This window comes from Symsagittifera roscoffensis, chromosome 1 (assembly GCF_963678635.1).
Source record: "Symsagittifera roscoffensis chromosome 1, txSymRosc1.1, whole genome shotgun sequence".
Classification (NCBI taxonomy): Eukaryota; Metazoa; Xenacoelomorpha; order Acoela; family Convolutidae; genus Symsagittifera; species Symsagittifera roscoffensis.
In genome coordinates, this window is record NC_087062.1 from 67,329,448 (window position 1) to 67,352,078 (window position 22,631).

Consider the following 22,631-nt stretch of genomic DNA (forward strand, 5'->3'; position numbering starts at 1 on the left):
ATTGCTCGATGTGGATAGGTTTTATAACACTGCTGAACGCGATTGTAGGAAGGTTCCTACAGGCACTCCCTAAGTGGTAAGAAAATCCGCTGGGTTGGACTATCAGTGGCCCGCAAAAACAAAAGACATTAGTCAATTTATCATTTCAAAAAGTTCAACAGCACAAAGGAGCACGACGACGCCATGCTGCGGTTTACAAGAAATTCCAAATTGAAGTCTGCTAATACTTTTGCTTAACTGCCTCAACATTGCTTCGAAATGACAAAAATTTGAAAAAAAAAATAAAAAAATATAAGAATCTGTTCATTTCTCTATCAAGAAAAATATAAAACACTTCACATTAGCCACGACAGTGGAAAACAAAAAATCGACTAGTTTTTTTCAACTTTCCAATTTTCGACTTTCATAGAAAAAATTCAATCACCCTTAAACGGTGCAGTAACATGTAAAGTTAATGCTAAGACAAAAATTTCTACAATGGTTTTTAACTTCACTTTTAAAAATTCAAATTTAACAATTTATGTCTTTTTTGGTGAAATCACACGTTTGGATAAAACAGGATCCAAAAGTAGTTTTTATTTCGCTGGGAAATCTGAAACTTAAATTCCAATGAGGAGCAAAGTCGATCACGTTTTTCGTAACCTTTAGGGTTTCAAAATTGAAGAGCGCAACTTAACTATTTTTAAGCCGATGAAACTGAACTGAACTCAAATAGTGCATATATACTTGAAAGCATTCACAAAAGCAATATGAATGAAAGGGTGACAGGAAAAGTATCCCGTACAAAAGTATCCCCATACGAAATACCCCATACCAACATATGGCTAATTTGTCCTGGGCTATTCTAACTGCCGGGTTATTTTTGAGTTGGATACATTCGCGTGGGATAAAAAGGTGAGGGATAATTTGTCATGAAACTGAATGAAAGCACGTCTATAAAAAGTTAGAGCCTTTCAAGACTTTTCCTCGAGAAAATCATCGCAATATATACACAGAGGTGAAGCTGCGCTTCGCGAACACTAGCCAAAACACGACAAAAACAGCTCTAGAACTCAAAAAGTACAAGAAGGAAAAGTTAAAATAAGCCTAAAATTAGTAAAAATTCCGCGACGTCAGGGACTCTAACCTAAGACCTAGAAGTTATGAGTCTCTGTCCCAAACACTAGCCACAAACAAAGCCGAGAACAGATGCTACGAAATTTCCAATGCTACAGATCGTAATTATAGCAAAAAGGCACATCATTGAACACTTTTAATGAACTTTTTTATTTGCGAGTTAGGTTAGAAAAAAAAGAAGGTACACACTAAAACACTAGCTGCTCGCTAGCGTAATAACTGGGTCTTCAATATTTATTAAAATTTCGGTTGACTTCTGTACATCTTCCACTTTGATTGTACACATTTTGCTACTTAAGAACTAGTTCAATTTACCATCTCTGAATCTATTTAATCAGTTTATCACAAATTAATCGTGTTCTCGTATCATAACAGCATCGGAATCAAACGTTTTATGATTAAACTTCACAATGACGGTGAGCCATAACTGAAAAAAAAGTCCAAATAAAAGGATTCCCAAAAGGAATCAGAAAAAAATTGATTTGTTCTTTATGTGGTCCTAGTTTTCCGGGACTTCGCAGTTTGTTACTGACACCGACGGTCTAATTAAAAGACAGAATTACAAAAAAAAACATATATTCCACCTCCAATTCCACAACGGCTATTTCCCACAACCATATGACAACCAATGTTACTTACTTTTAACAGGTTTTTACTTCATGAAAAAAAAATTATCCATAACTTTTAAATCGAACTAGGCACAAAAACGTATCCGCATAGGCGTGGAAGAGAGAAATCGCAATCGTTGAGCATTTTATTCGGAAATCATCAAGATTTCATATTCAATATTTTTTTTCGCAATTGACAGCCACGGCCGTTTCAAGATTTCTGAGTCCCGGTAGTCAAAAAAAATTTCGTTGCGATAGATTTACTTGAACTTAATTCGATCATCGATTGCCAGCTACATACTCACCATCAGCGTTACTCCTCCGAGGACCTGTAGGGTGGATCTGAGTCCATCCGATATGTTGTATGTGAGTGAGGATCCGACTACTTGAGTATCGCTGGAAAGTCTGTTCATCAGCTCACCACTTTTACTATGGTCAAAGAACGAAACGTCTGCACGGATGAGGCTTGAGAAGACGTCGTTACGTAATCTTTGGATGATGCGCTGGCCTGCAAGATCAATTACTCTAATTTAGAGCATGTGCTCCTAGTTTTAATATACAACCAAATCATGTTCAAGGCAAATTAAAACCTAAATTTGCCGTAAATTTAGAGCGAAAAACCAAAAAAGACAGCATTTCAATTTGCGGAATAACTCATCGTAGCGTTGTCTTTCTTTAGTTCGAAAATCAATTTCAATGATCCAAACACTCTTTTTTTTGACAACACTTCACTTTTGTCAAGCTCAGCTTAAAAAAATATCGCAATACCTGACACACACCATTATGGGTCGAGACAAAAGAAAAAATTCCCAATCGTCTAATATCATGTAAGAACTTTAACTTGATGTCAATTCTCAGTCAGGCACTGCGAATTCCAAATCTCTTTAAAAAATCTGAAGCCCATAAACTCGTGAACAAATTTACTCGTAATATCGCTTAAAAAACTTGCCTGCTGATTGAATGAGATATATTCTGGCTCCATTAGCAGCAGCGCCTATGATAAACAGACCGACCAGCATAGATGCCACAGACTGCAGATTGTGCAGCAGGGCAGTCTTGTCCTCTAAGGTGTAGATAGTGTCTATAATAGTGCCTATGAAATATGGCACCGAAAGGGTCACTCCACTTGATACTGACAGGAAGCCAATAGCCACTAAAACCAAACAGGACAACAATCACGAGTAGCTATGCAAGTTCCACAGGATGTTCCGATCAATAATCATTTCAAAAATATATATAACACGGTTTAAGTTTTCCACCATTTTTTAGGGTGAGGAGCGCAAACTCAAATTAATATTCGAGACTAAGATAAAATTGATCAAATAATCGAATAAAAAATAGCAAAACGAGATCGGCGGGCCACTTCTTTTATTTCATCCAAATACTGACTAAAAGGGCTTAAAAATAACAACAAATTCATGGAATTGAGGGCTTGCGTAGAAAAAAAACTCAAAATAGGCCATAGATCCTTCTGACTATTCGAGAGTGAAGTTAAATAACTTAAAAACTTGAAAAATCAAGTAAGGTTTCAAAATTTTTGTTAGCACGCTAAATGGAGAGCTTAATTAATACGTCGGAGCCCAATAAAATCCCAGAGTTCATTAAAGCAACTGGGCCACTATAACAACCAGCGATCTAGTCACCGTTTTTTATACAGAATACGATGTTTGCAAAAGAATTACATGACACACTTCGCATAGAGAAAAATGTAATCGGAAATTTGAAAACAATAAATTTTATCTCATATTTTGCAAGCAATTAAAAAATGCAGAACTAATTGACAAATAGGCCTTGAAACTAAATGATGTTACCTCCCATGCGCAATCTCTCGGGTTTAGCGATGGATAGAAGCCGTTTTCCGGTTCCCGCTGTTTGCTCGCTTGTCTGTGACTCATATTTTGAATTCGATCCTCGGTCAGGACCATCAAGATTGTGACTAATTTTGTTAGCACTCATTGGCCTGGAGCAGCTTATCGCCAAATCTCTCCTCAACTCTGAAAAATGCCAGCCATTTTCACGTTTCTTGGCAACTCGTTTCATGGTACTAGATAAAATCTGGAAACTAAATAAATTTTGGGTACAATTTAACATTCACATAAACTCTTAATATAGTTTTAAAACTAACAGGAATACCCACTTGATGCGCACGTACTACCGATTGTTCTGATTAAGGTTATTCTTGCTGGTTTTCTTAATTTCAATTCACAGAAAAAAAGGATGATAGAAAAAGGCGTTAAAGTTAGCTTCTTAGTTTGATAAGAAATAAATTATAGCAGTAACGGATTTAGCCAGACGCTCTTACCTCACGGATCCGACCCCCTTATTTCCAAAAGGGAGCCCCTTTGCGTCTATTTCAAAACATCTATTCTTTCGACGACTAAATTTAAAATTGTCTCAAAATACTATTATACAAATTTCGTCCGAGTAGGTCGCTCAAAAACATCGTATAAAACCGCCATTTTTTGAGAAAATGATAAAATTGATGTTTTACATTCACAACCCACTGTTTTTACATACATTTGAGTTTAACTTACGGTAGGGCGATAATTCGTAACAGGCGAAAATTCGTAACAGGCGACAATTCGTAACAAGCGATAACTCGCAACAAGGTATTAGCAAGTAGAATACGCTTGCTTCGCTGCGCTTACATCCGGCACGAGAGGAATATTGCGCGTGAATCAGTGCTACCCGCTTAATCTACTGTTACGAATTGTTGCTTGTTACGAATTGTCGCCTGTTACGAATTGTCGCCTGTTACGAATTGTCACCTGTTATTAACTTACAGATGCAAATTTCGTATCAGCCGATCATATTTGAATTTTTCTGCACTTACACAACTTCTACTAGACCGCCAGAATGAGTATCAAAGTCAGTATCAAATCATTCTTGCTGCTCGATGTGACCATGAAAAAACCAGAAATAGAAAAAACGGCTAATGAACCAATAAAATTTGAGCAAAGAAGAATTTTGTTATTTGTCTTTTTTAGGCAGCACAATGAGTTAGTCAGCTCATCAGCTTCCCAAAAAATTAATTTGAGCGCATAAATTCAAACTCATTATATTGTTTGTGAGGTTGATTCCACAGTAAGAAGAATTCTAAAATTAGTTACGCCTTCAAAACAAGATTTCTCAAATTTTGGCCCAGTTCAGCCCTTTAAATAATTGCATCTACCTTTTTTTGAAATCTGTAACTTCAATAGTTTCAGAGAAAACGAACAAATCGTGAAGAAATTGTTCGTTCATTTTTTCGATTAAATCAAAAAGTTGCGACTTCTATGTCACGTGACTGTATATGAAAGCCATTCTCATTTAAAACTTTCTGAGCGCTTGTTTGAAATGCATATTTTCCACGTAATCAATTTCAGAAACTAATACATGAATAGGGGGACATTCTACGACGGATTACTCAATAGGGGGATTGTAAGGTTGATCTGAAACAATTTCGACTCTAAAATAGCATACATTACAACTGCGTTATCGACTTATTTTGAAAAGCGCATTTATTATTAACTTTTTGGCCAAGATTTGTGCTGAAACAAAAACGTACAAACCGCTGTGACATGTCTTTATGGTACTAACTTATGGTACAGAGCTAAACTCAAGTGATCCGATATTCAAAATGCAATTTCAGAAACAATCTTTGGAGAAAAATTATTTATCTGATCTTCTTGATCGAATCATATGATATGTCGAGCCATACGATACAAGCCAGAAAACAGCAGCCAACGAGCCAAGAAGATTTGAGTTTTAAAAAAAGATGAGGAAACAAACTGATCAACCGTAAAATATCACCCCCATCGATTTAAAGAAGATAAAACACCGGAATACGGAAATGCGTTATCTTAAAAACTGCAAAAAAATGGACTTTACGCAAACCCCTAGTGATTTCTGCGCTTAAGTAGGAGAGTAGCAGCTTATTTAAAGCAAAAAACTACTACTATTTCTTTTAAGTAAATTCTCTTTTAGATTTGGCTGGGTAGTTTTCGAAACAAGTGAAAAAGAAACCAAGTAATGATCAAAAATTAAAATTTCATTTTTCCTAAATCCACAAACTTTTCTCTATTAAAGCATGAGTATAGCCCCTTATGCAGGGAAGATTTCAACACCCTAATTTTTAGACTAACTCTTAATATCAGATTTAGCAAGTATTTTTTGAGAAAAATGATGAAACCTAAAAAACTGTAAACATTTCAAAAAATGGATTTTCCCGAAGTCCAAATCGGCTTTTCTACGAACAAGTAGGGTGAAACAGATTACGCAGGCAATTAACATGCTAGCTTACCATGCTAGCTTGATAATCTATCAACCTCAGAATCATAGCATATGTTGTTCAGAAAAAGGAGAAACATATGCAATGAAATTGCTTATGCTCAAATAAGCTTGAATATGATTAAATTGAAATATACCATAAGTGCCACCAAATGAGCACTTTTATTTGCAACTTAGCTCGGGAAAAAAATCTTCGTAATAGTATACTACGATTCGCAAGTGTAAAAAGTAAGTCTTTATAATGGAGGCGGCGCAATAAGCAAAATGACCAAAGGCAGAAAAACAGAAAAATTTTGACTTCTACATTTTGCCACTATTATCAAATTTTGTTGATGTTATCAAAGAAACAATAAAATTTTGCTAGAATTGATTAATTTAATCAATAAGATTTAAGAGAATCATTAAAAAAAATTGGATGAAAATACTCAATTAGTGTATAAAATCTTCATTTCATTGGTAATTTTGACAATTCCGATACTTTTTCGCTCAGCCCGTATAATTCAAAATTTGAAAGTTTTCTGCTCTTAGACCCTTTCTGCTCTTAGAACATTCTGCTCATTGACTGATCACACTGCATTAAGTATGCACTTCCAACAAATGCACAAAAAAAATGGTTCAAAACTTCTGTGGAATTGCATTTTAATGCTGTTTATTACTTAATTTAGGGTATTTTCCTTCAATTATCTCTAATAAAGCTTATAATTTTGTTTAAATCTAGTCTGTTATCAAAATTGTACGACTGATCCGCTTTCAGCATTCTTGAACATCAGCACTCTTGTACACCCCCTTTTTTGAGTTGTGAAATTTTGGGCGAATAAGATGAAAGATAGCAAACTAAATTAATGATTCAAACTAACTTATGAGATGACGCTGCTTTCCCACCAAAAGTCGAAAGCCCAAATATTTGGAAAAGGAACTAAACCGCATTTGGCAGAAACACGCATGCAACTCAAATATATATTCAGTGACTTTCGATCTTCTAATATTAACCGGAGAGTCGGATTCAAAAGGTCAGTTTTCTCAGACCAGAATAGAAATAATTTCACCGATAGATAGATAACCGGACAGATTGAGAATCAAGTAGGTTTGGTTTGAAAATGCTCATTAAAAGAATAGCAAAAAAGCTGTAAAGCAGACAAAAGAATAACTTTTACCTGCGCGAAGCTCACTTAATGGTACAACTACGCTATACGGGTTTGTAATAAGTAACCAGGTCATTTAGGAAAAATATGCTAGTTATCTAATTTTTTCTTAATTAAAAGAAGATATCATTTTAACAATTTAGCGTACGAGGCTTCGTCTCATATACTTTTCTCATCAATTAATTAGAATTTCCAGCGCAATTCTTCATTACTTTAAAAAGCGCAATTCTTCATTACTGTAAAAAAGACAAAATTTTGGTTTAGAATTTCCCTAAAAAACTCACCATATTGGTTCTGGTGAAAATTCTGAGCATGTTCACTTCACTTTTGGTTTTATTTTAACTCGATTTGAGAAAAAGCGGTTTGAACTTTCAAAGTTTGTTCGTGTTGTCCGGTTAATTTGAATCAGCACTGTACATTCTTTTTACAAACTTTTCTCACTTTTGGAAGCAAATTATTTTTCGCTCAGCCCGTATAATTCCAAAAATTGACAGTTTTCTGCTCTTAGATCCTTTCTGCTCTTAGAAAATTCTGCTCATTGACTGATCACACTGTATTAAGTATGCATTTCCATCGAATGCACAAAAAAAAATGGTTCTCAAAAACTTCTGTGGAATTGCATTTTAATGCTGTTTATTACTTAATTTGATGTATTTTCCTACAATTATCTCTAATAAAGCTTATAATTTTGTATAAATCTAGTCTGTTATCAAAGTTGTACGACTGATCCGCTTTCGGCATTCTTGAACACCAGCACTCTTGAACACCCCCTTTTTGAGTTGTGAAATTTTGGGCGAATAAGATGAAAGATAGCAAATTAAATTAATGATTCAAACTAACTTATGAGATGATGCTGCTTTCCCACTAAAAGTCGAGAGCCCAAGTATTTGAAAAAGGAACTAAACCGCATTTGGCAGACCCCCGCACGCAACTCACGTATATATTCAGTGACTTTCGATCTTCTAATATTAACCGGAGAGTCGGTTCAAAAGGTCAGTTTTCTCAGACCAAAATAGAAAAAATTTCACCGATAGAGAGATAACCGGTCAGATTGAGAATCAAGTAGGTTTGATTTGAAAACGCTCATTCAAAGAATAGCAAAAGAGCTGGAAAGCAGACAAAAGAATAACTTTCACCTGCGCGAAGCTCGCTTAAAGGTACAACTACGCTATACGGGTTTGTAATAAGTAACCAGGTCCCTTAGGAAAAATATGCCAATTCTCTAACTTTTACTTAATTAAAAGAAGATATTATTTTAACATTTTAGCGTACGAGGCTTCGTTTCGTATACTTTTCTCATCAATTAACGAAAATTTCCAGCGCAATTCTTGATTACTTTAAAAAGCGCCTATGCTCAAATAAGCTTGAATATGATTAAATTGAAATATACCATAAGTGCCATCAAATGAGCACTTTTATTTGCAACTTAGCTTGGGGAAAAAATCTTCGTAAAAATATACTACAATTTGCAAGTGTAAAAAGTAATTCTGTATAATGGAGGCGGGGCAATAAGCAGAATGACCAAAAGCAGAAAAACAGAAAAATTTTGACTTCTACATTTTGCCACTATTATCAAACTTTGTTGATGTTATCAAAGAGACAATTAAATTTTGCTAGAACTGATTAATGTAATCAATAATATTTAAAAGAATCATTAAAAAATATTGGATGAAAATACTCAATTAGTGTATAAATGATTCATTTCATTGGTAATTTTGACAATTCCGATACTTTTTCGCTCAGCCCGTATAATTCAAAACTTGACAGTTTTCTGCTCTTAGACCCTTTCTGCTCTTAGAAAATTCTGCTCATTGACTGATCACACTGTATTAAGTATGCATTTCCAACAAATGCACAAAAAAATGGTTCTCAAAACTTCTGTGGAATTGCATTTTAATGCTGTTTATTACTTAATTTGATGTATTTTCCTACAATTATCTCTAATAAAGCTTATAATTTTGTATAAATCTAGTCTGTTATCAAAGTTGTACGACTGATCCGCTTTCGGCATTCTTGAACACCAGCACTCTTGAACACCCCCTTTTTGAGTTGTGAAATTTTGGGCGAATAAGATGAAAGACAGCAAATTAAATTAATGATTCAAACTAACTTATGAGATGATTCTGCTTTCCCACCAAAAGTCGAGAGCCCAAATAAATGGAAAAGTAACTGAACCGCATTTGGCAGACCCCCGCACGCAACTCACGTATATATTCAGTGACTTTCGATCTTCTAATATTAACCGGAGAGTCGGATTCAAAAGGTCAGTTTTCTCAGACCAAAATAGAAATAATTTCACCGATAGATAGATAACCGGATAGATTGAGAATCAAGTAGGTTTGATTTGAAAATGCTCATTAAAAGAATAGCAAAAGAGCTGGAAAGCAGACAAAAGAATAACTTTTACCTGCGCTAAGCTCGCTTAATGGTACAACTACGCTATACGGGTTTGTAATAAGTAATCAGGTCCCTTAGGAAAAATATGCCAGTTCTCTAACTTTTACTTAATTAAATGAAGATATCAATTTAACAATTTAGCGTACGAGGCTTCGTTTCATATACTTTTCTCATCAATTAACGAAAATTTCCAGCGCAATTCTTGATTACTTTAAAAACAGTGATTCCTTTCTAGAGAAATATTAACTTACAATTGATTTTTATTCTCAGCATGAATATCAATTTCATTTATATGCTGCTTGATAAATATCAAGATGATATGCAATATGCTAGACAGACCGTCAAGTAATTCGAGCAGACTGATGATGGTAATATTGGCGTCAAATTCACTATACGCACATTTTTACGTATCTGAAAAGACGCATGTCTCTCAATATAACAACGCAATGGGGTCTCGAAACTGTCCTCATGGCCAAGTGGATACGGCGCTTGCCTCCGGAGCAAGAGATCGTGGGTTCGAACCCCACTGAAGACTTAATCATTCCTATTTTCTCTTTCGATTTATACACGTTCATAAAAAGCGTCTTTCATTAGTTTAAATTTATCCATGCAGTCAAGTAAAAATTGAGAACTAATCAAAATGTCAAAAAATGGGTATGATTGAGGCCATAATTTTTCTTCTACCGAATTTAGGGAATAGCCATTTAAACAGTGAAGATCCCCATAACTTTTTTCTTTTGATTGAAACTTTCATGTCAGATTTGTGCTTTCAAAATTTGAAAATCAAAAAAATTAAACATAGCCAATCGAAGATTGGAAAAGAGTAATGAACGCAGTTAAACATAAAAAAACTCAACTTGCGAATTTCAAAGAAAATATATGCCCTTTGAATTTCTAGAACAACTTATGATTGGCGCTTTTTTATTTTTTTTAACGCTTTTTTATTCCACAGAAAATCTAAAAATTAAATTCCACTTTCGAAACTAGAAATCAATCACGTTTTTTCGCGCCATTTCCACGTTCGTATTTGGAGAGTGCTATTTACGTCACCTTCAGCAGATGAATTTTAATTGAACTTTAAAAGTGTATTCATAAATGCATCAATGCGTATGAATGCACATCTGTTGTTATTAGAGACTTTTCCTGAAAAAAAATCAGCGAGACCTATATAAGTCTTGACTACGTTCACTACTCTTAAAAACAATTAAGTCAAAAACACCCCAACTGAAAGTTTTGAAGGCCGTAGAACATGGGGTAAAATGCTCAAATAAGCTTGAATATGATTAAATTGAAATATACCATAAGTGCCATCAAATGAGCACTTTTATTTGCAACTTAGCTTGGGAAAAAAATCTTCGTAATAATATACTACAATTTGCAAGTGTAAAAAGTAATTCTGTATAATGGAGGCGGGGCAATTTTGACAATTCCGATACTTTTTCGCTCAGCCCGTATAATTCAAAACTTGACAGTTTTCTGCTCTTAGACCCTTTCTGCTCTTAGAAAATTCTGCTCATTGACTGATCACACTGTATTAGGTATGCATTTCCAACAAATGCACAAAAAAATGGTTCTCAAAACTTCTGTGGAATTGCATTTTAATGCTGTTTATTACTTAATTTGATGTATTTTCCTACAATTATCTCTAATAAAGCTTATAGTTTTGTATAAATCTAGTCTGTTATCAAAGTTGTACGACTGATCCGCTTTCGGCATTCTTGAACACCAGCACTCTTGAACACCCCCTTTTTGAGTTGTGAAATTTTGGGCGAATAAGATGAAAGATAGCAAATTAAATTAATGATTCAAACTAACTTATGAGATGATGCTGCTTTCCCACCAAAAGTCGAGAGCCCAAATAATTGGAAAAGGAACTGAACCGCATTTGGCAGACCCCCGCACGCAACTCACGTATATATTCAGTGACTTTCGATCTTCTAATATTAACCGGAGAGTCGGATTCAAAAGGTCAGTTTTCTCAGACCAAAATAGAAATAATTTCACCGATAGATAGATAACCGGATAGATTGAGAATCAAGTAGGTTTGATTTGAAAATGCTCATTAAAAGAATAGCAAAAGAGCTGGAAAGCAGACAAAAGAATAACTTTTACCTGCGCTAAGCTCGCTTAATGGTACAACTACGCTATACGGGTTTGTAATAAGTAACCAGGTCCCTTAGGAAAAATATGACAGTTCTCTAACTTTTACTTAATTAAATGAAGATATCAATTTAACAATTTAGCGTACGAGGCTTCGTTTCATATACTTTTCTCATCAATTAACGAAAATTTCCAGCGCAATCCTTGATTACTTTAAAAAAGACAAAATTTGGGTTTAGAACTTCCTCAAAAAACTCACCATATTCATTCTGAAGAAAATTCTGAGCATTTTTGTTCACTTCACTTTTGGTTTTATTTTTACTCGATTTGAGAAAAAGGGGTTTGAACTTTCAAATTTTGTTCGTTTTGTCCAGTTAAATTAAATCAGCACAGTACATTCTTTTTACAAGTTTTTCTCACTTTTGGAAACAAATTCAAACGTTTCATCCAATTAAAATTGTTGGTGGAATCTTGCGCCTTTAAGAAGGAAGACTTTTTCAAGATTGCTTAGAGGAAGGGTTTTTTTCTGTTTTAAGGCCCAAATTACCAAATTGCTAAATGAGCTTCTGTTTTAAAGAGAATCCACATTAACGTTCGCTTAAATTAATTTCCAACTCCAACTCGAGCCTTATAATCTATAGTCCAATTTTTGGTGCCGTTCCTCATGATTGGAGCAGTGTTGGGTTTATTACACCCTCGCCCGAGTTTCTAACGTTATTTACGTTATTAACGTTTTTAACAGTTAATAACTGTGATTTACTCAAAAAACAGAATTCATTCGCGAAAAATTCAATTGTCTTGAGATTTCAGCGAACGCAAACAGAATGCAAGTTTTGTGACCTTCTCAGAACCAAGACGATTACGTAAGTCCGAGTGTACAAAACCCATTGTTGAGAAAATCCGTTCCAAACCAGCCGTGCTTGGGATCAATTTAAGCATTGTGATCATCAGTTCAGCGAGTCCTTGGCTAATTTCTTGCTCGTCTCTGCTCAACTTGATGAAGTTTTCAACTTTGCATCCAGATGCAGGAGCCCAGTTTTCCATGAAGACAGTTTTACCCTCCAATCATTGGAGGGACGACCGAATGTTGGAAATTTATTTTCAGTTACTTTCTGCCAATCAGAATTGATTATTTAAATTTCCAAGAAATTGCGAATACCTCGAAGAAAGCAATTCCGATTGGTTAAAAGTCCTGCGTAATTCGGTCCCTCCACCATGATGCAAAACTTACACAGAGGCAAGGCAACAAAGTCGACAATATTTCAGCAGACAAATTGATCCGCAAAAAAATGATTGCATAAAAAACTGTTGTAAGTCCCAGCTGAAACTAAAATGAGCAACAATTGCACTTGCAACTAAAAAGAAAGTTCCTTAGAGCACAAGAAAAACGAGAAATGAAATCTTTGAGCAGACATCAGCTGAGCCAAAAAAAAGGTTTATAAAAAAATTCAGGTCACTCCTGGTACTAGAATGAACATTACTTGAACTAGCAATGAAAATTGCTTACAGTACAAGGAAAATCCGTGATCTGGAAACTTAGCTGACAAAATTGAGTAGACAAATGGAACTCCGGCAACTCAATTTTAGCCGATTTTTTTTTTCAATTGCATACAAACTGAAAAAATCACGGTCCGGCCGATATGCGAAACCTAGAATTTAAGACGCGACGGCGTTACCCCTAGTCCAATTGGGAAAAAACCTGAAAGATATAAAAGTTCAATATTGAAGGAAAGATGTAAGAAAAGAGTAAGAGAAGAAAATGCGATGAACAAAAAAATTCATATAAAATTTTGAGCTTTAAGTTTTTAAAATTGTTACGAAACATACAAGCTTAAAAACATATTTTATCCTCAAAACGACGCAACATAATTTGACTAAGCTGAAATAGTATAAATGAGATACTAGTAAAAATTTATTCACATTATCGGAATGTTAAAAAAAAACTGGCATGTGGACTGACTAGGCTATGGCAAACATATTTGGTCTTCTCTCAAAATAGTACAAAGGTGGACCCTTGGTGTCGACAGGGTATCGAATTCCTGAGGAAGGGAACGTCCCCCCCCCCCCTTCAAATCCGCACCTGAAATTGACCATTTTCTTGATTTTTTATTTAGGTTTGTGCCCATATCTGATTTACATTGTTGATTTTATATGATTTCATTGAGCTCCAAAATTTTCAAGAAAGATCGATTTGAATTGATATAAAATCCATTTCAGTTCCTGAAATGTAGATTGTTAATAGATTTGGATCGATTTAAATTCAATATAAATCGATACGAACCCATTTTTGTCAGTGCGGGTCAGTTTAATTTTACTAACAGGGTATTTTCACATTACGCACATTTTTACATGATAAATCCGCTGATATGTGCACGCAAAAACTTGACCTCGAAAATGCTAATTTAATCACTGAACTTGTGATCAGCATGGAAAAGTCATGAAATTGACTGACCGATAATTGACACTTTCCGCATTTTTCTAGCAATCCAACGGTTTTGTCAATGAGGTTGTCTTATTTTTCACTAGGTTTCCTAATCGAGCTGCTGCTAATTGCACGCGAGTGGTATTTAGTTTCACTCGCTTTCGCGCTTTCAATAACAACTCAAAATTTGAATAACCAAATTTATTCATTTAGGGGGGTGTATAATCGACAAGACCCGAGCATTGCCAACTGCATAAGACCCAAAAAGTCTAGTACCCGATTGCAATACCCTTGCTTATTGCAAAGGGAATAACAGTTTGATAATTTGGGCCGCACCACAGAAAAGACCCTCGAAAGTCTTGAATATTTATGAACTGGATCTACTTAACAATCTCAACTCCTTCCAAAAAAGGCGACGGGGGAGATTGTTAAGTAGATGAAATTGTTCGATTTTTCGACAAATCAGAATGCAGGAAACACTTCTCAATAAAAAGCTCAGTGCTATTTTACTGTATTTATTTATAGGGGTGGAGATTCTTTAGTAGGTACCATAGAGGAGGAGGGTTACGTAGCAGTATTTAGACAACCGCGTATTCAGACACTGTATTAACCAATCAGAATCGAGACAAAGTAAGATATGAAATTCATTTCTTCCTTGTCTCGATTCTGATAGGTTAATGCAGTGTCTGAAAATGCGGTTGTCTAAATGGTGGCGTCCCTCATGCTTGAAGGAACGAATGCTTGAAATTTATTTTAGCTTTCTTTCAGCCAATCAGAATTGAGTATTCAAAATCTCAAAGTAAATCGTGAAAGTCTCCAAGTAAGGAAGTAAATCCAGGCAATTAGTGTTAATACTGACCAATTAGATAATAAGCAGATGAGTTTTTAAGACTGAAAAATTCTTATGAACTTGAACTCATAAATCTTGATGTTTATCTGAATAGTATTGCGGTTGTAGCCCGCAATTTGTAATATTTTGATTTTTTTCCACTGATTTAAAACATTTTCTGTTAATATTGACTTCGATTTTGTGAGAAAGGCATTTAGCCTATAGGGACGCTTAGCGATTTTGATTGGTTGAAACTTTTCAAGCATTCGGTCCTTCAAGCATGAGAACCCTCCCCTGTTTAAATACGCACTCCTGGATGAGATTGTTTGTTAAAGTAGATCGGATCTTGTTAACTGGTGACGTCCCATTTGTACCAACGGTCATTTGTACCAAAATAAGAAATCAGTCGCGTTTGTACCAAAATATGATAACGCGAAATAAAGAATCTTTCAACCCCCCCCCCCCCCCCGACTACGAAAATTAAAACTAAGATGGGGGTGGGGTAAATTGCAAAGAGTTAATTCTCCCTCCCCCCATCCCCCAAATAAACCAAGTTAAGATCCTCCACCCTAGCGCTAAATTTAAATACGTAGCAACTGCACTTAACAGGAAAATGCGATAAACAGGAAATGCGATTTTTCATTTTGGTACAAATGAGACTGATTTTTTATTTTGGTACAAATGAGACTGATTTTTTATTTTGGTACAAACGCGACTGTTTTCGCGTTTTGGTACTCCTGAATACCCACCTGTTAACTATGTGGCCGCCAAAGTTGGATTTCTGAAAATCGAAATAGGGGGAATAGTTAACAAGATCCAGTAGATCCAACTGTCTGATAGTTAAATGGGACTGGAATAAATTTGGGACGCCGGTCTATCATAGTTGTACCAGTCAAAAGTTAAAATTTCGAGTTGTATAAGTTATAAATAAAACGACGGTGTTAAAAAAGATGAGTTAATCGATTGAATTGTAACACGAAGGCGAAGGTAAAATGCATTCGGGTTACAGTGATTCCTTTCTAGAGAAATATTAACTTACAATTGATTTTTATTCTCAGCATGTATATCAATTTCATTTATATGCTGCTTGATAAATATCAAGGTGATATGCAAGATGCTAGACAGACCGTCAAGTAATTCGAGCAGACTGATGATGGTATCATTGGCGTCAAATTCACTATACGCACATTTTTACGTATCTGAAAAGACGCATGTCTCTCAATATAACAACGCAATGGGGTCTCGAATCTGTCCTCATGGCCAAGTGGATACGGCGCTTGCCTCCGGAGCAAGAGATCGTGGGTTCGAACCCCACTGAGGACTTAAGTACTCATATTTTCTCTTTCGATTTATATACGTTCAGAAAAAGCGTCTTTCATTAGTTTAAATTTATCTATGCAGTCAATTAGTGGCCATTATTCCATCATACAGATCAACAACAGTCTTCTTCATGTTCACTTTCAAGTATTGTCTTCTAGTAATACAATTTGTGGTGCAGTTTAGTAATTCTTTCCTGGTCCAAAATGGTACAGTCCGTGATCGTACATAGTGCTCAATTCCAAGTACTGTACTACTTCTGGAAGAGGCACACTCATGCCTGGAGGGGGCTTGATGTCTCTCAGTTTGTCTCCCATGGGGTTGTAGCCAATCAAACTTCTTCTGCCAACCACTTCTGCTGTGAAAAAGATAACCGCAATCTCGCCAGCAATCAACAAGTTCTGCACAGCCCTCTGAAACAACCGACAGATTGAAGATAAAACGTTACACTACAAACCGTTCATACAATTTATCAATGAGGAAAAGGACCGACATAAGAGCGGTTTAGCTCCTGTAACATGTACCGCAATTTTGTAGGGAGTTCTGAAAGATAAACCTAATAACTTTCCAAAGCCCCCCTTTGGTATAATTTAGCGAGATTCATTTTTGGATGGCCAGCATCAAACTTTTGGTCAAAATTTTTTAAGAAGTGATCAAAACGCCATTTTAGCCTGTTTTTCGGAGAGCTCGGAAAATCAAATATGGACCAAAGTTTGTGCGTAAAAGTTTTCAATTTTTTTTTTCAAAAAACCCGCCACAAAAACAATCTCAGGGGGTGTATTTAGAGCAAACGCTCCGGGTTTTAAATAAACTTTTTGATCCCTCAAACTTGTGGTCCCTAATCAAAATTATTCGAGTTTTCCAGCACTCAAAATTACATAGCAATTAAATTAATTGATTTTTGAGCACGAGCAATACTATTAATTGATTGATTTGTAACAACTAATTGCATTTGCAATTAAGTTTATATTCACTCCGAGTCAAAACAGACTAGTGGCCCAGCTAAAGCTGAAGGCACCTGCTTGATAGTTTTTGATTTTGGTGCACTTAAGAAGGATTTTTAACCAATTAAGAAGGACTTATTTAAACTTGACGTTTCAAGGCATAGGTGGGGTTGAATACTACGAGTCAACGGAATTTTTTTTAGAAAACCTAGAACTTATTTCTCTGCTCATAAAAAATTTTAAACATAGCCAACAGATAGTTGGAAAAAAAGTAAAAAAAACGCAAGTGAATTAAAAAAAAATACTTTCGAATTTCATACAAAAAAAGGTGGCCTCAAACTCTTACTGGCTCTTTTCCAGTTTCCCCCTTTCAAAATCAATTTTGAAAAGCTTATATAACATTGTCATATTGAAATGAAACTTGGCGTGGTGAACAAATCGACAATTGTGAAAAAATTTGTTCTTCATACTGTACAGCGTAACATCACGCATATAGCCATAAAACAAACAAAAAAACTCGGTATTTTGAAAAGGGGGAACTGGAAAAGAGCCCTCTTACTTTTTTTTTGATAAAATTAACCCAATTTGAGAAAACTGGATCATAAAGTGATTTTTTATATATTTCACCGGTAAATCTCATAATTAAATCCATTTTCGTTATTTAGAATTCGATCACGTTGTTACGTGACATTACACAAAAAAGTCAAACAAAAAAAGTAAAATCGGATCTTGATAACTCAGAACAACAACACTTGATTCAAACAATAATTTATGAAGTCATCTATCCAGACTTTTTAGTATAAAATGAGCCAGAACACAAACTACCACCACACATTGAATCTGATCTTCAATTACGAACCATTGAAAACACTTTCATCAATTACACAAAAGCGAAGCTTTGCATCGCAAACATTTGCGAGAACACTACAAAAAGCAGCACTATAAAGTAAAATAATAAAAATTCGAAATAAGCCTCGAATTAGCTAAAGTTTGGGGACCGGAGTTTCCAAACTGCACTCTAGAGATTTAGAGTCTCATACACTAACCTCAGCCACGGAAGCTTATTAGCCAGCAAAACTAGCCACAAGTAAATCAGAGAACAAATGCTATGCAACTTCCAATAATCCAATGCTACAAAAACAATTTCGAAATAAGTGATAACTTGCAATGCACGCTTTTAATTGCGAGTTAGGTTAGACAAAAAAAGGTTCGTAGTAATACACTAAGCTGATCGCAAGTTAAATAAAAACAGTCATAAACAAGAACAAGGATAGCCGGTTACAGTGCAATTAGCACAGAATGTTCCGACGATCGTCTTGAAAAAACTAAAACAAAACTTTCTTTACAAATTAGGGTAAATTTTTCTGCGCGGTGTGATGAAATGATCTTAGCGAAAAAATTGGCCTTCGGCATTTTCGACAGTTTGAGTTAAATACGCAAATTGGAATAAAAAATTGTCGAACAATGACCAGAAAAACAAAAATAATCAAATATTCAAAAACAAATTTGTTTTTGTAGTAGAAAAGAGCCAGTACATACACTACCACACACTGAATTTGATCTTCTAACACAAACCATTGAATATACTTTCATCAATTAAAATAAAGCGAAGCTTGCTTGCAAACATTACACAAAAGCGAAGCTTTGTTTCGCAAATATTTGCGAGAACGCGACAAAAAGCAGCACCATTCAGTGAAATAATAAAATCGGGTATCTCTGAGTTTTCAAACTGCAACCTAGAGATTTAGAGTATCAATACTGCAACCTAGAAATTTTGGAGTATCATCACCCACTCAGCCACGGAAACTTAATAGCCACTTAAACTAGCCACAAGTAAATCAGAACAGATGCTATGCAATTTCCAATGCTGGTAACAATTTCCAAATAAGTGATTACTTTCAATGCACACTTTTATTTGCGAGTTAGGTTAGACAAAAATGAAGGTTCGTAAAATTACACTTAGCTGATCACAAGTGTAAAAAAAACAGTCATCAACTAAAGCCAGGATAGCCGGTAACAGTGCCATTATCACAGAATGTTCCGACCATCTACTTGAAAAAGAACTACAACAAAATTCACTTTTCAAACTAGGGTAGTTTTTTCTGCGCGGTGTGCTAAAATTATTTTAACGAAAAACTTGACCTTTGCCGTTTTCGACAATTTCGACCTTTGCCGAGAAAAAAATGACCAGAAAAACAAAAAGAAATCAAAAAATATTCAACATTTTTCTATAATTTTTGAAGTATGAAATTAGCCAGAACATACACTAGTACACAATGAACTTGAACTGATCGTCAAAAACAAACCATTGAATAAACATTAGCGAGAACGCGACAAAGCAGCACCATTAAATAAAACAACAAAAAATAAAAATAAGCCTCGAATTAGCAAAAATTCAGATACCTCTGTTTCCAAACTGCCAGCTAGAGATTTATAGTCTCATACACTAACTACTCAGCCACGGAAGCTTATTAGCCAGCCAAACTAGCCACAAGTAAAAAATCAGATGCAATGCAATTTCCAATGCTACTGTGACAATTTCCAAATGAGTGATTAATTTCAATGCACGCTTTTATATATTTGCGAGTTCGGTTAGACAAAAAAGAAGTTTCGTGATAATACACTAAGCTGATCGTAAGTGTAATAAAACAGTCATAAACAAAAGCAAGGATAGCCGTTTAGTGTGCAATTAGCACAGAATGTTCCGTCCATTGGCTTGAAAAAAAATACAACAAAATTTACTTTTCAAATTACGGTAAATTTTTTTGCGTGGTGTGATAAAATTATCCTAACGAAAAATTTGACCTTTGGCATTTTCGACAATTTGCCACATTACCACACATTGAACCTGATCTACTAACACAAACCATTGAATAGACTTTCATCAATTACACAAAAGCGAAGCTTTGCTTCGCAAACATTTGCGAGAACACTACAAAAAGCCTCACTATAAAGTAAAATAATAAAAATTCTAAATAAGCCTTGAATTAGCAAAAATTCGGGAACCGGAGTTTCCAAACTGCACTCTTGAGATTTAGAGTCTCACACACTAACCTCAGGCACGGAAGCTTATAAGTCAGCAAAACTAGCCACAAGTAAATCAGAGAACAAATGCTATGCAACTTCCAATAATCCAATGCTACAAAAACAATTTCGAAATAAGTGATAACTTGCAATGCACGCTTTTAATTGCGAGTCAGGTAAGACAAAAAAAAGGTTCGTAGTAATACACTAAGCTGATCGCAAGTTTAGAAAAAACAGTCATAAACAAGAAAAGGATAGCCGGTTACAGTGTAATTAGCACAATGTTCCGACGATCGTCTTGAAAAAGTGACAAATTTTTTTTTTTAAATTAAGGTACTTTTTTCTGAGTGGTGTGACAAAATGATCTAAGCGAAAAAAAATTTGACTTTTGGCATTTTCGACAATTTTAGTAAAGCACGAAAATTGGAGAAAAAAATGAACAGAAAAACAAAAAAAAATCAGCAAAAAAATATTCAAAACTTTTTCTATGATTTTGTATTATAGAATGAGCCAGAACATACAGTACCACACATTGAACCTGATCTTCAAATACAAACCATTGAATAGAATTTCATCAATTACACAAAAGCGAAGCTTTGCTTCCCAAACATTTGTGAGAACCCGACAAAAAGCAGCACCATTAAAAAAAATAACAAAAAATAAAAACAAGCCTCGAATTAGCTAAGAAAAATTGGATACCTCTGAGTTTCCAAACTGCAAGCCAGAGATTTAGAGTCTCATACACCCACTACTCAGCCACGGAAGCTTATTAGCCAGCAAAACTAGCCACAATTAAAACAACAGATGCAATGCAATTTCCATTGCTACAGTGAAAATTTCCAAAAAAGTGATTAGTTTCACTGCACGCTTTCATTTGCGAGTTAGGTTCGACAAAAAAGCATTATCGAGATAATACACTAATCTGATCGTAAGCGTAACAAAACAGTCATAAACAAAAGCAAGGATAGCCGTCTACTGTGCAATTAGCTCAGAAGGTTCCGACGATCGTCTTGAAAAAACTAAAACAAAACTTTCTTTACAAATTAGGGTAAATTTTTCTGCGCGGTGTGATGAAATGATCTTAGCGAAAAAATTGGCCTTCGGCATTTTCGACAGTTTGAGTTAAATACGCAAATTGGAATAAAAAATTGTCGAACAATGACCAGAAAAACAAAAATAATCAAAAATTCAAAAAAAAAATTTGTTTTTGTAGTAGAAAAGGGCCAGTACATACACTACCACACACTGAATCTGATCTTCTAACACAAACCATTGAATATACTTTCATCAATTAAAATAAAGCGAAGCTTGCTTGCAAACATTTGCGAGAACACGACAATAAGCAGCACTATAAAGTAAAATAATAAAAAGTAGAAATAAGCCACAAATTAGCATAAATTCGCGTACCTCTGAGTTTCTAAATTGCAACAAAGAGAATAAGAGTCTCATACACTAACCACTCAGCCACGGAAGCTTAATAGCCAGCAAAACTAGCCACAAGTAAAACAGAGAACAGCTGCTATGCAATTTCCAATGCTACAGTGACAATTTCCTAATAAAAGATTACATTCAATACACGCTTTTATTTGCGAGTTAGATTAGACAAAAGAAAAAGTTCGTAATAATACCTTTAGCTGATAGTAAGTTTAATAAAAACAGTCATAAACAACAACGAGGATAGCCGGTTACAGTGCAATTAGCACAGAATGTTCCGACGACCGTCTTGAAAAAGAAGTTACAATTTTTTTTTCAAATTAGGGTACTTTTTTCTGAGTGGTGTGACAAAATAATCTAAACGAAAAATTTGACTTTTGGCATTTTGACAATTTTAGTGAAACACGAAAATTGGAGAAAAAAATGAACAGAAAAACAAAAAAGGCATCAAAAAACGATTTTTAGTATAAAATGATCCAGAACATACAAAACCACACATTGAACCTGATCTTCAAATACAAACCACTAAATAGACTTTCATCAATTACACGAAATCGAAGCTTTGCTTCGCAAATATTTGCGAGAACGCGACAAAAAGCAGCACCATTCAGTGAAATAATAAAACACAATTTTAGTTAAACACGCAACTTGGAAAAAATTTTTTAGAAAAATGACAGAAAAACAAAATAAATCATCAAAAAAATATTGAACATTTTTCCGTTTTTTTTTGAAATTTTTGATTCCAAAAAAAAATTTAAAAATGCCTAAAAAAATAACTTTCCTCGAGTAAAACCAAGTTGTTACGGCTCAAATTCAGCTATTGTAAGCTTTTAAGTCCTTAAAATAAGCTGTTGCTGCAAGCTAATATATTCGCTCGAATCAAGACGAAAAATCAAAAAATTCAAAATTATAAACATTTTCGAATCATGACTGAAAAGGCTTTAAAATTATATATCACTCAAACCCAGCCCGATGATTTCATCAATTATACAAAGCGAAGCTTTGCTTCGCAAACATTTGCCAGACCAC

At 34.8% G+C, this 22,631-nt stretch overlaps 2 protein-coding genes and 2 non-coding genes across 10 annotated transcripts in view; 2 read left to right on the top strand and 2 right to left on the bottom strand.

The window, feature by feature from the left end:
• Window positions 1-16,078, bottom strand: part of LOC134847967 (ATP-binding cassette sub-family B member 10, mitochondrial-like) — a 28,977-nt gene extending 12,899 nt beyond the window's left edge. Inside the window, exons 1-5 of one of the 7 annotated variants that reach the window (XM_063865297.1) lie at window positions 15,773-16,078; window positions 11,348-11,644; window positions 3,536-3,718; window positions 2,674-2,877; window positions 2,030-2,232 (exon numbers count right to left, since the gene is read on the bottom strand). In XM_063865297.1, the coding sequence (XP_063721367.1) occupies window positions 2,030-2,232; window positions 2,674-2,877; window positions 3,536-3,718; window positions 11,348-11,417 (660 nt within the window). In that variant the 5' untranslated portion in view covers window positions 11,418-11,644; window positions 15,773-16,078. Of the gene's footprint in view, window positions 1-2,029; window positions 2,233-2,673; window positions 2,878-3,535; window positions 3,719-7,975; window positions 8,060-9,783; window positions 9,946-11,347; window positions 11,659-15,772 lie in introns of those variants that run through there. The other 6 variants (XM_063865289.1, XM_063865280.1, XM_063865324.1 and 3 more) reach the window with 6 other exon arrangements.
• Window positions 9,995-10,067, top strand: Trnar-ccg (transfer RNA arginine (anticodon CCG)). The gene has a single exon. It is a non-coding gene; the product is annotated as a tRNA-Arg (tRNA).
• A 55-nt stretch (window positions 16,079-16,133) lies between the features above and the next one.
• Window positions 16,134-16,206, top strand: Trnar-ccg (transfer RNA arginine (anticodon CCG)). The gene has a single exon. It is a non-coding gene; the product is annotated as a tRNA-Arg (tRNA).
• Window positions 16,207-16,254: 48 nt separating this feature from the next.
• Window positions 16,255-22,631, bottom strand: part of LOC134856936 (ATP synthase subunit g, mitochondrial-like) — a 34,893-nt gene continuing 28,516 nt past the window's right edge. The window contains exon 4 of the mRNA XM_063873225.1: window positions 16,255-16,613. Coding sequence (XP_063729295.1) covers window positions 16,383-16,613 — 231 coding nt within the window. The 3' untranslated portion in view covers window positions 16,255-16,382. The remainder of the gene's footprint in view (window positions 16,614-22,631) is intronic.